At 40.3% G+C, this 13,164-nt stretch overlaps 1 protein-coding gene across 2 annotated transcripts in view; it reads left to right on the forward strand.

Moving 5' to 3' along the window:
* soga1 (suppressor of glucose, autophagy associated 1) overlaps positions 1–13,164 on the forward strand; it is a 70,440-nt gene that overhangs the window by 27,747 nt on the left and 29,529 nt on the right. For both annotated transcript variants that reach the window (XM_033041308.1, XM_033041309.1), the window contains exons 4-6: positions 4,132–4,194; positions 6,954–8,243; positions 12,685–12,831. In XM_033041308.1, coding sequence (XP_032897199.1) covers positions 4,132–4,194; positions 6,954–8,243; positions 12,685–12,831 — 1,500 coding nt within the window. The remainder of the gene's footprint in view (positions 1–4,131; positions 4,195–6,953; positions 8,244–12,684; positions 12,832–13,164) is intronic.

The raw sequence follows: 13,164 nt of genomic DNA on the forward strand, positions 1-13,164 counted from the left end.
ATTGTGTTCCTGAATTAGAGAACACTACATCCATTAGTATTGGTATCTTTCGATAAAACCTCGTTAAGTACCAGTGATAGTTCGCTCATGTACAGTATCAAGAAAAAACAGATATATTTTACACCTTTTTTTAAAAACTAGAATTAGGGCGGCATAGTAGGATAGTGTTAATGTGCGTGGATCGCTGGTCGGCACGGAGCCGGTGGGCCGACCAGCCTGTTTCCGAACTGTATCTCTAAACTAAACTAAAAGCAAATTGTCTGAGGAAGAATATTGCATATTGTGTCTATTCCTCTGAAAATCTCTGCTATGTCATGAAAAGATCCTGCCTTTGGCGTACAATCCAACCACTTGACATTTAATTTAAGTACAGCATTCACTAACATTGGGCGAGAGGGCATGTGTGATATTCAAGGCATCCCTCATTGACTCCTATTAATTCCATGCATGCACCAATGTGCAAGCTGTAGATTTAAATTGGCTGCAGTTCCCATAACATTTTCAAGATTGCAGCAGTGATTCATGTTCTTTTAAACAACCTGATCACAAGGGCACAATCCACTTCCAATCTCAGTGCTAGAGTTCTCCTTAAGTGAACCAAAAATCTGGATTTCAAGGTGGTGATTTTTTTTAAACTTTAAGCTAAAACTTTGGAACACAGTGGTTTATTGTAAGAATATGAAAGGAAAAATTGACATCTCTAAAATAGCAAATCCTCACCTGTACATTCTAGAGCACAAAATATGAAGTAAATTGCTGTGTAGTAAAATACAGCAGAATATGTTAATGCATTATCCTTCTTAAATCATTTGCTTCATGTTCTGCTGTAATGCAGAGAGGAATGATGATATAACTCAGTTCATAAGCCTTGTTAAATTTTACAGCGATATACAAGACGGGGAAAGTGGAGTTGTACTCACTTTGAGACTCAAATTGTATGACTTTGTAAGGAATATTTCTAATCACAGCTCCAATTTTACTCGCCTCGTTTCTGGTTACCCGCCACGCCGTTCCCAAGAATTGCCAGGACAACCACAAGCCCTGTGGCACCACCAGGCAGGCAAAGGGCTGGACTGCCGTTAGACTTTAGAGAATCAGCGTAGAAACAAGTCCTTCAGCCCACTGAATCTACACAGACCAGTGATCATGCCGTACACTAACACTAGCCTGCACACTAGGAACAATTTACAGAAGCCAATTAATCTACAATCCTGTACATCTCTGAAGTGTTACTGGAGAAAACTGGAGCACCTGGAGTAAACCCATACGGTCACAGGGAGAACGTGCAAACTCCATACAGACAGCCCCCATAGTCAGGATCAAACCCGAGTAGCGCTGTAAGGCAGCAACTCTACTGCTGTGTAACTTTGCCACTCTAAACTGAGGAGGTTGACTGGAGCTACCAGAACAGTAGGATTTCTCTCTTCAAACATGTTTAAAAATACCAGAACTATGTACAATTAAAGTATTTTGCTGATTTGTAGCTGTGGGAAGTAGCTTGGATTTTAAATCTGTCCTTCTACAGATGTTGCCCACCATCTTCGTAGAAAGGACCAAATATTTGAATTGTTACTTAAATACTGAAATAAGGATTATGTGCATTGTGGTTGAGCTACTTGGCCACATTTAGAAAAAGTGGCACAAATAAGAAAGCAGTGGTTTATGGGTAACCAGTGATCAACAAGGTATCGTGTTATAAAGCCACTTTCCATGAGTCCGAATGTAAAAAGAAAAATTCAGCCTGTAGATCTCGATACCAAATATACATTGAATTTGCAAACTGAACTGCAAGCTATGAACTGCGAGCTAATATGTAAATAAAAGTAAACCAGCTATGCCTTGCAGCTACTGTATGACTTTATCCAATGCCATTTTGATGTTGAGACCTGTGGGTTATTGTGATACTATTGGGTATAAGTTACAGCAAGTAATTGCAATACGCAGATGACATGAACATTGTTATTGACTTCTGTGGAGAGAGCTTCCACAGCAGACTCTCTGGAGTCTGGTAATCTTCGTGGTGTTTTAACAAATGAAATTTGATTATATTCAAATGAAGTTGAATTGCCTGCTCTCCGAGATTGTTACTTCTCCAATAGACTTCTGTAAATGATGCATTTGTTTGTTGCTGATCAATAGACCTGCTGTCAAATAACTGGATACAATTCTCTAACCTTGGTGTATCTTAAAATAAATGTAAAGTGTTAAAATAAGTGTATCTTTGAACAAGGAGCCAGTCATTACTCTTTTTGAGAGTGTCTCGTGACAGTGCAGTCACTAATATTTTTTTAAACTGGATAACACATTTAGTTGAGTTATATCTGATGCAACTCAAATAAATGCATTAAGTCTTACATCAGGATTTGGCGGTGGCTGATATTTTGAAAATAAGTCTGCACGAGTTCATTTGGAATTTCCCATCTTCAGGGCTACTTTCTAAATGAGTCTCCTAATGACCAAACAAGTAGGTTTCAGCTTTAACTTTAGGTCTGCATTATTCTACCATCATTGCATAAGAATGTGTGGAGAACATCAAGCAATGTTCTGGGATCTGAGCCAGGCTGACATCTCAAAAATATTATCATGTCACTAGGGAGATGAAAACCTCGTTTAACATATGGCAAGATGCAGCAATGTTGTATATTACAGATTGCTCAAGATTTTCATTATGAATTTCTTAAACGTGCAGATTTTTATGGCTTTTAACATCCTAAGTGTTTTGTTTAGTTTCATTTTGTTGCCATTAAAACTAAAATTATACCAGAAATCTGATAGCTTGGTTTGATTAGTTAATTGAAAGACTTAACCACTGAGTCTACGCTGACCATCGATCAGCGGTCGGACAAAAGATACAGAAGTTTGAAAGTGCACCACCAGGCTTAAGAACAGCTTCTTTCCCCTCTGTTATCAGGCTTCTGAATGGTTCTTCCATAAGCCAGGGTACTAATTCACCTCTACCCCATTGTGGACATTGGACTTTTTGTCTCTGGATGCGCTACAATGCTGAGGACTATATTCTGTACTCTGTAGCTTCCCCTTTGCTCCACCTATTGTACTTCAGTTTGACGATTGTTTTTAATGAATCCCTTTATTAGTCTAGAATTAAATGCATGAATAGATGTTGCCTACAACATTTGAAATAAATGGAAGGAGTATTTATGTAATAAAAATATTTCTTCCATTATAACTCAGTAAAATTTGAGTAGATAAAGGTAATAAACCATGAAGGGATGATTAGAAAGTGCTTTCAGAACTAAATACATTAAAACTCGGATAACATGAAACGGGGGACTTTCCAGACTATTTGATGTTGCACCTATTAACACACCGACACACTTTTAATTTACTTTCTTTTTAGATGTACAATGGTATAGTTACATTTTCCAGTGAGTTTAAAGGGAAATAAAACCCTGTAAGATTAAAAGAGGCAGGTAATGGGAGTTTAAAGGAAACGGGAGAAACTAAGCCAAATATCTAGCCATTGAGTTTCACAAAACAGGGCAGCAGATTGCTGGAGTTTTACTGTACTGTTTTTTTTTAAATAAGCTCATTATCTTGCCTTTTTGGATATAAAGTCACCACCTTGTAAGATTCAAATTATGAAGATTAGTAGTTTAGTCCCTGTATTTCTACTGAAGAACTCGAGCAGCTGGTATCGCTCAACTTCACTGTGGATTTCAGTGAGAGATGACAATTCAGATCAATTTATGATCAAGATCAAAGATTGTGGTTCACCCAAAGTTAAGTGCTCATTGACTCAACTTCAATCGGGATTTTGTGCTCTCTGCATTCTCTCAGGCGCCCGTGGCCAGTCAGAAAGTTAAATAACCTTTAACCAGAGATACATGCTGGAGATTCCCATTCTCTCCTTGAACCAGCTGAATTACTAGTTATCCCTTCAGTCTTTCTATGTCTACCATGTTCAGTCAGCATAAAGAATGTGGATGGTATCTGACTATCCTTAATCAAGTGATCTTGCCTGACTGTTGCAGTGTTGTAATAAAAATAGGGAACAGGATTTGTGGAGAATGAGCAGTTACCCACTGGTTCAGTGCCTTTTGGGACAGATTATATACTGTGGAGTTGAACAGCTACAAATGTAATAAAACAATATGTTTATTTTCTTTCCAGAGTTCCCTGAAGAAGAGAAATAGTCGTGTCACCACAAAGCAAGAAAAGAAACCCTTGCCACAGGTATAGAATCCGTTCAGTTTCGGGGAGGGGAATGGCTTTTTGCACATTGTGCCTGATTGAATGGACTCGGTGTATGAACTTGGATTGTTTTCTCTGGAACATCGGAGGTTGAGGGGAGGCCTGAGAGAAGTATATAAAATGATGAAAGGCATAGATAAGGGTGGATAGTCAGAGTCTATTTCCCAGGATGGAAATGTCAAATACTAGAGGGCATAACTTTAAGGTGAGATGGGCATAGTTTAAACGAGATGTGGGGGGAATTTTTTTATTTTTTTTACAAAGGGAGTGATATGAATCATGTACAGGCAGATGAGATTAGTTTATCTTGGCATCGTGTTCAGCACAGATATTGCGGGCCGAAGGGCCTGTTCCTGTGCTGTACTGTTCTCTATTCTAACGTGAGAATCTTCACCACTTAGTAGACCAGACAGCAACAATGACTGTATGTGTACAAGCTGGTTAGCATAGCTGTTGAATTTATTTGTTAATATAATATGTATTATACAAGTATATTAGCAGAGCAAACAAAGATAAAAATAACTTAACAGACGTAGAATTAGAAGGGTTAACCGAGGGATTGTCTTTAGCTACAGTGTAAGATTTTGTGCAGATCTCTGCCATGTTAACCTAGCTGTTTGACTGTTTTCAAACTGAAATGGACAGATGTGATGAAGTGTGACACTCGTGTCCAGATATGGAAATATTCTTGCACATACCACATTACAAAGGTTTTCCCTGCCAGTTCTACAGCTGCTGCCTGAGTTCAGAATTGACGGTCGCTGGTCAGATGGCTCAGAGGATCTGAACAAGCTGCTTAAAATCTTCCTTAAAATACAACCGTGTGCCTTTAACAACAGTTCTGCTGTTTGATAAGATTCTCCAAAACAGGACAGCTTTGGTAGTTCCATGAGAATTCTATTCATCTGAACGATGAGAATTGATGGTTGGTGTTAGGAGCCCATACAATTCCTGGGAGCTTTCACTGAAAGATCATGGCTTCCAATTTTCCAAAGGAGTTATTCCTCACATTAGAAATTAGTGTTATTGGAGATGGGCTGTCTGTCACTCACTAGCAGTACTTGTATCCTCCTTTGTTAGAGTTAGCGGGTTAAGACAATGGTCTGGGGTGGCACAGCGGTAGAGTGGCTGCCTTACAGCCCCAGAGATCTGGGTTCGATCATGACTATAGATGCTGTCTGTATGGAGTTTGTACGTTCTCCCCGTGACCTGCGTGGGTTTTCTCCGAGATCTTCGGTTTCCTCCCGCACTCCAAAGACGTACAAGTTGGTAGGTTAATTGGCTTGGTAAATGTATAAATTGTCCTTAGCGGTTGTAGGATGATGTTAATGTGCGGAGATTGCTGGTCGGTGCGGACCCGGTCGGCCAAAGGGCCTGTTTCTGTGCTGTATCTCTAAACTAAACTAAAACTAAACACTGTTTTCCTCTGACACTTCAAACACGTACAAGTTTGATGGGCAATTGGCTTTGGTAAGAATTGTAAATTGTCCCTAGTGTGTGTAGGACAGTGCTAGTGTACGGGGATCGCTGGTGGGTCCGGCCTCGGTGAGCCAAAGGGCCTGTTTCTGCGCTGTATCTCTAAACTAAACTAAAACTCTTAGTCTTCTGTAGTTTGCATATATAATGCTGATTTTGTATTTCAATTCTTGTCAACAATGCTACAGTTAAGGCTTTGCGTTACATGCCTTTCATGTTTTGGATCTGAGGATGACTGGGGATTGTCATGTTTTTTTCCCTGTTCCATTTCTTCGAGATATTTAACCAATGTCAGTTTGAAGGCAGATGTGTAATGGTTTCTGAGGAATGATCCATTCTCTGAGTTATTCCCCTCTCGCCAGCTGTCAGTCAGAAAGTAGTTAGCCTGCATCTGTTTCTCCATGATAGCAAACTTAAAATGAGGCAGTGATACAAAGTTTGTGACATGTTGTTACCCTTATGTACCGTCAACTTAGAGATATACAGCACGGAAACAGTTCCTTCGGCCCAACTCCTCCATCATGCCCATCTAAGCTAGACCCATTTGCCCACATTTGCTCCATATCTTCCTACACAGTTTCATTACATGTTACATGTACCTGTCCTTTTAAAAGATTTTATTTTATCTCCCTCAAATGCTCCCTCTGGCAGCACGTCCCCCATAGCCACCACTATCTGCCCCTCAAGATTTCTAATAAATGTTTCCCCTCTCACCTTCGATCTATGCCTTATAGTTCTTGACTCCCCTACCCTTTCGCCTTCGATCTGTGCCCTCTAGTGCTTGATTCCCCTACCCTGGGACAAGATTGTGTGCGTTCACCCTCTCTATTCCCCCATTATTTTATAAAGCTTTATATGGTCACTCCGCAGCCTACTACGCATCCAAGGAATAAGGTCCTAGTCTCTGCAATCTCTCTCTATAGCTCAGGCCCTCGACTCCTAGCAGCATCCTCCTAAATCTTTCCTGCACCTTTTCCTGCTCAATGGCAGCTTTCATGTAGCAGGCTGGGCTGGGAGATTGCAACCTTCACGTGGTCCGCCCTGTTTCGATGAATGCAATCAACCCGGCGTGCACAATCAAATAAGATCAAATAGAACAAGTTGTCCTATAACTTTAGGCTGTGCACGCCATACGCAAGAAGATGTAGCAGGCTAATGGTTTGATGGTTTAAAAGCTATCGGGAATGACAATATGTTCTGAACTACTAGGCATTACTTACTGGTCCTTGCGAATATATGCGTTTACTCTTTATAATTTGAAATAGGAGGATAGCGCCGACCTGAAGTGCCAGCTCCATTTTGCGAAAGAGGAAGCGGCCGTGATGTGCAAAAAACTGACCAAGTTAGTGAAGGAGAATGAAAGCATGAAAGAGGATCTGGTGAAATACAGCTCTCTCTACGGTGACCTGGACAACGTCGTGTCTGTTGGGGCCTTTGGAGAGTCTCCTCACGTGAGGGAAGCAGAGCTGAAACTGCATCTAAAGTTGGTGGAGGAGGAAGCCAACATTTTGAGCCGAAGGACAGTCGAACTGGAGGTGGAGAACCGCGGTCTCAAAGCTGAAATGGACGAGCTGAAAGGTCACTGTGAGAAAGAGTCGTTGGGCCAGGATGTGAGACTGGGAATGACCAGCACAAGCTACAGCGAGTTTGGGGAGAATATTGGAGAACTTAGGCGTCAACTTCAGTTTGTGGAAGAGGAGGCCGAGCTCTTAAGGCGATCCTTGATTGAGTTGGAAGACCAAAATAAGCACCTGATGAATGAACTAAATCGATACAAGAGTGAGTGTAATCAGGAGTCAACGTGGTCGGATAGTTGTCCGTCGTTGAACGAGCCGTCGCAGGAAGAGCTCATGGCAGCAAGAATCCAAATCAGTGACCTCAACGGGAAAGTCAAGAAACTGGAATACGAGAACCGGGTGCTGGTTTCAAACCTTCAGCGCTACGACTTGGCTTCCTACCAGTGCCAAAAGTGTTGCAAAGAGTTTGACACGGAGATTAGCGACTCTCTAGATCTCTCTTCATCCCAGCCGAGAAGAGAAGTACCAGTGGGAGGAGAAAATGACTTGAAGGAAACTCAGGAGAGAACATCTGGCAGTGGGAGCAGCAGGGTGACCGACCACGATGACTTCACTGGCCGCTTGTTAGGAACTAAAGACCTTGACATTTTGTTTGGTATTAAAGATCAAGCTGAACTTGTTAGCGAAGTCATTGATCTATTAATCTCAGACACAAGTGGCTTTGTTTCTGACGGCAAGGTTTGTTCATCCATTGATTTATCAACACAGTCATTCAGTGAAAGCAGTGAGGAAGCTACAAACGTCAGTGACGCTAATTTAATGAGCAGCATTAACTCGAGGCTCCTTGGCTTAAAAAACGAATTGACATCAGTTACTGAGAAAATTGATCAGCTTAGTGAAAACATCAGAGATGAAAACAGGGGTCTGTCCCCTTTACCCCATCTGACAGAGTCAGCAAGTTTCCTATCCACTTTGACTTCAATGTCTCAAGACCTGCCCATGGACTCTGTAGGAAAAGAATACTCGACTGATTTAAAGGTAATGTTAAATTTCCTTTGCTCTTTACCCCTGTATCAGCATCCTGGTTTGTCATATTACATGCCGTAGTGAGCAAATAATATAAGTTTTCTAACACTAATTCTTACTTTCAATTTTGGTGACATTAACAGAAAAAACTAACAACCCATTGCATGTAACAAACACCTTGTGTGAGCATAGAGCTTTGTACCAATGAGGTGTGCATGGTTCAAGAAGGTAATGAATGGTGAATATAGATATTTCCAGTGCCAGGAATTGTCAGTATGATCCATTTCCGTTTTAGTAACTATGAATGCAAAAATAATATTTGAGGTGCGTTGCTACTGTTGCAAAATTTAAGTATTCTTTGTGGATTCGAACTTTTGTTTTAGACAGTCATTTCTTCTAGTTACCAGCAGTTTGATTACAAATGGATTGAAGTCAGTGCCCTGAAACCCGTGGCTGTAAACGTCAGTGTAAGTTTCTGGATTGTAGAAGGTGCTTGTGTCATTTTACAAATGTGTGCTCATGCTGGGGACTTCTGCAGGCTTGGCATTTGGGCACATTAGCCCCTGTGACCAAACTCCCAATCAATGCTCTCAGCAGGCAACGTTTTATGAGTAGACCTCAGAATTGCAAAATGACCCCCTGTTTGTACATCAGAGCATGACTTCCCTTGATGTGCACTCTGTTTGTTCCATGCCTATTGCATTCTGCATTGAAGTTTGTGCTTTTTAAAATTGGGCTCTGAAGCTTCTCCATCAGCCTAGAAAATAAGACTTTGAAAAGAGGCACTGCATGATGTGTGACATAGGATTAGCATTAGTGTTTCAGATAGTGCATGATTAAAGCATAAACATTCAGATTCAACTATTTGTATTTCTCAAAACCTATTGGCTAGACCTATTGGTTCAAAATTGGCTTCCAACATTAACCGTTTTGATTTTTTTAAAGTATCTTTGTTCAATGAATCAACATTTTTATGGTTATTGAAAACAAATGTAGTTTTGTGTCTTTCTTCAGGTTATTGTGGTTCAGCCACTATTACACCTAGTTACAATTAATTATAATATAAACTGCTTCTGTTGAAGCAAAGATTTAATACATAGCGGAATGGAAAGTTTTTCATAATTAACCAACTAGAACATCAAGGGAAACTGAGCATTTTTTAAATTGTAATCCATGGATATGAAATGATTTGTGAACAAAAGCTAGTTAGGATGGACTTCTGCCACGATACTCAAAGGGCAATGTCCAGCTTCAGTGACGTATGATGTCTCCATGATTGAGATGCACAGACCAGGGACCTTCCTCGTTGTGAAGATCCATGGTACTGGACCTTAACTGCATGTTAACGGCATGACAAATATTGCCCATGCACGTGTTGAACATTTGATATCCACTTTTTGTTCAGTAAAATACCTAATTTCCCTTTAGTAAAACTTAGTGTTTCTGCTTCATCTCCCGATTGAGAGTACAATAAATAGTTCCGCTTTTAGTCCCTGGTCTGCATGGGCTAACCTAATTTTTCAGGAATTACATTTGATCAGCGATCAATCCAGTTCATGCCTTTGATCACAATCAGATGGTCTGCGTCAATAGTGTGCTCATGGCTGCTGGATGATGAGGGACTTGGCCTCGTCTATAGTCGTCTCTCTGTTCATGTAATCCAAACATTGTCAAGAACTGTGTTTGAATGTCAGACACGTGGAGAAGGTAGTTCAGTATAAACGTCACTATTGGAGTTGTTTCAAGTCGATACTTTCAGGTGAGCAGTGAGGAAAATTGGTAGAGATAAAAAGCATTTTAAATAATATTTTTGCTTTTACTGAAACAACCTTGGAAAGAAATGAGTAGAACTGGTCACTGCCTGCATTCACTGGGTGACTGGCATCCAAAACATTCCCAAGGACAAAGCTGCCTTTATCGTTACATTTCCTTCATGGCTATTTTAGATTTTGGAATCTAAATACTGACATTCCTTTTAATGCTCATGGGGGAAAAAAAGATTTGTAGTTTACCTTCTCAAGTAATGATTCAAATCTGATTTTTTTTTTCCTAGCATTAATTTTAATACCATCATGTTATTTTTGTCATTGAATTCAAATTTTTGAATGGTTGACATATTTATACAATCTATTTCATTGGAGCTTTAAACACATATGAGCTGCTGGAGTGGGTCATTCAGTGCCTGCGGAAGCGAGCAATAAGATCATTGCTGAACTTTAACCTCTGAGTGACTTTCCAGAGCTGACTTGGTTTCCCTTAATTCCCTCCATATGCCAAAGAATGTCTTCGAATCTCTGCCTGAATATACTCAGCAAGTGAACAGGTGCTGCCCTCTTGGCTAGAGCATTCCAAAAAACCATTAGCTTGTTAAAGACATAAAGATATTTCATTACAACTGTGACCTAAATGGCCAATCCTTTTTTTAGTTTTGAGACTATGATCCCTGATTCTAGGAACCCGAGCCAGGGAAAACAGCATTTACCCTGTCAAATATCCTTCTCCAAGATTGTAGAGAGCTTCAGCCCAATCTACCTAATTTCTCCTCCTACACCGAACTCCGCTGCAGCTGACTCTTGAACGGACCTCTTATAAGCTAAGGATGTAGCTTAGTTTCCCACTGTATCTCGGTACACTTGACAACACTAATACCAAACGCACCATCCCAGGAACCGATCTGGTGAACGTACGTATGCTGCACCCCCTCCCATGCAAATATATCTTCCCTCGGGGATACCAGACCTGTACACAATGTTCCAAATGCGGTCTTATCAGGGTTATTCTTCATGACACTAATCAAATTCTCTTGCAATAAAAACCAATGTACTGTTTCCTTTCTTCACCACTTCCTGATACATGCTCACTGCAACGATTTGTGTAAAAGAACACCCAAACCTCTCTAACCACCAATGCCTTTCCACCTTTCTTGACTTAAAAAAGTTATCCCATTTTCTTTTGCCGAGTGGATAATTTCCCATTTTCCTACATTCTACCTCATTTACCCAATCTTTGCCCGTTCATTTAGCCTGACCATACATCATCCCTTGAATTATCTCTGTACTCACCTCACTTTCTCAGTATTATTAACGTACTTCTTTGAAGGGCATCATCCAGATCATTGATATAGATTATAAACAAGAAGGTCCCCAGCACTGATCCATATTACATCCCACTGGCCAACTGAAATTTAAAAATTACCCATTTATTCCCGCTCATCAGGATATTTTCTCAACACTGTGCTCTAAATGTGTTTAATAATCTCTTGTACAGACCTTTTTGAGGGTCTTCTGTAAGTCCAAATATAGCACATAATAAATAGGCTGACCCAGACCTGCCCTCTAGCTACAAGCCCAAGAAATTCCAGGCACCTCTGACACCTCTCTTCCCTTTCTCAATCTCCCTGTCTCTGTCATGGGGGCGGGCTTATCAACTGCCGTCTATTATAAACTTAGCGACTCCCACAGTTATTGAAACTACACCTCTTCTCACCCTGCCTCTTGCAAAGACGCTACCCCTTACTCCAATTTACCTGTCTCCACCACATCTCCTCCAACAATTAGGCTTTCCATACTAGGATATCCGAGATGTCCCCTTTCTTTAGTACACAAGGTTTTCCCTGCTGCCATAGATGGGTCCCTCACCCTCATATTGCACATGTGTAGATTACAACCTAACGGTAAGAACACCGAATCCTCCAATTATAGGTGACTACCTACAAATAACCCTTCCTTCCTTCCTTCCCCCACCACCTTCATCTTCCCTGTGACTGACCCGCTGTTACTCCAGCACTTTGTCTTTTTTTCCACAAGAAATTTCAAACTGATTTGTTAAATCAATAAATTTGTTTAAAAATCCAAATTAACTTTGCTCAATCTTGTTATTTTCCATGTGTCCTTTAATAATTCCTTAATATATTCCAGTATTTTCCTTACTATTTAGATAGGAGCAAAATATGGTTACAGGGGAAAGCACTAGTAACTAGATTTGTTCTCTTATAATCTGACAAGTAGCGTGAAGGTAAACGGGATTGTGGCCTTCCTTGCTAATCAATCAGCTGCTTTTGTAGGTTACTCCTGACTTGGGTTTGCAGTATTTTATTGATTGAGAGAATGTTGCTTAGAAGTGCATGCACACTCCTGATTTGAATCAGAGCTCTATTGCTTGCATGTTGCTGGTTTAATCCCTGCATCACTCACTGCATGAGCACCATAACCGGTGTTTGCACACTTTTTCTTCTCTTTTCTCTGTTTTCTCAAACAAATCAGACCATAATTTTACTCAGTGTCTTTTTGATTTTGTTTAAAACACTCTCATATGCCACTGTAATAAAGATGTTTTTCCTTTTCATACTTTTCTTTGTCTTGTAGTTTTTTCAATGTTTACTATACCCAGTTTTTGTTTCTTTGTTCCCTCCCCATCCTTTGTTTTGTTTTCATTAACTTGCCCATGCATGCAGCAACCTGAATTTAGGAATCAAGGGGACTGGCAGCAAGATGGGAGTCAGAGCCCTGACATCTGTAGCACCAACACCAAGGAATACCAGGAGAGCGCCAAGGATTGCAGCATCTACAGCCGTGAAGAAAGTGACTGCTATGCTACAGAGGTAAACTTACAGCATTGTGTATGAGTGTAATAAAAGGTACTGGTTAATAATGCAAAACATGGGACAATAAGTATCTACTATCCTTATTGCAAACATAAAAATGCTCATATCCCCAGGTGAGAAGATTAAATATTCATATAAGGAATATTATTGCATATTGCACGATGTTCTCCTCAAAATCCATGTATGTATATGTGCTTTGAGGTTTAAAAGATCTAATTCGCTAGGTCCGCGTTGACTAACAATCACTCTTCCACTAGTGCTGTCCTACACATAGAGACAATTTACAGGCCAATTAACCTACACTGCCCAAAAACCTCATTTTTACCCCAA

The sequence above is a fragment of the Amblyraja radiata genome, chromosome 23 (genome assembly GCF_010909765.2).
Source record: "Amblyraja radiata isolate CabotCenter1 chromosome 23, sAmbRad1.1.pri, whole genome shotgun sequence".
In the NCBI taxonomy this organism is placed as follows: Eukaryota; Metazoa; Chordata; class Chondrichthyes; order Rajiformes; family Rajidae; genus Amblyraja; species Amblyraja radiata.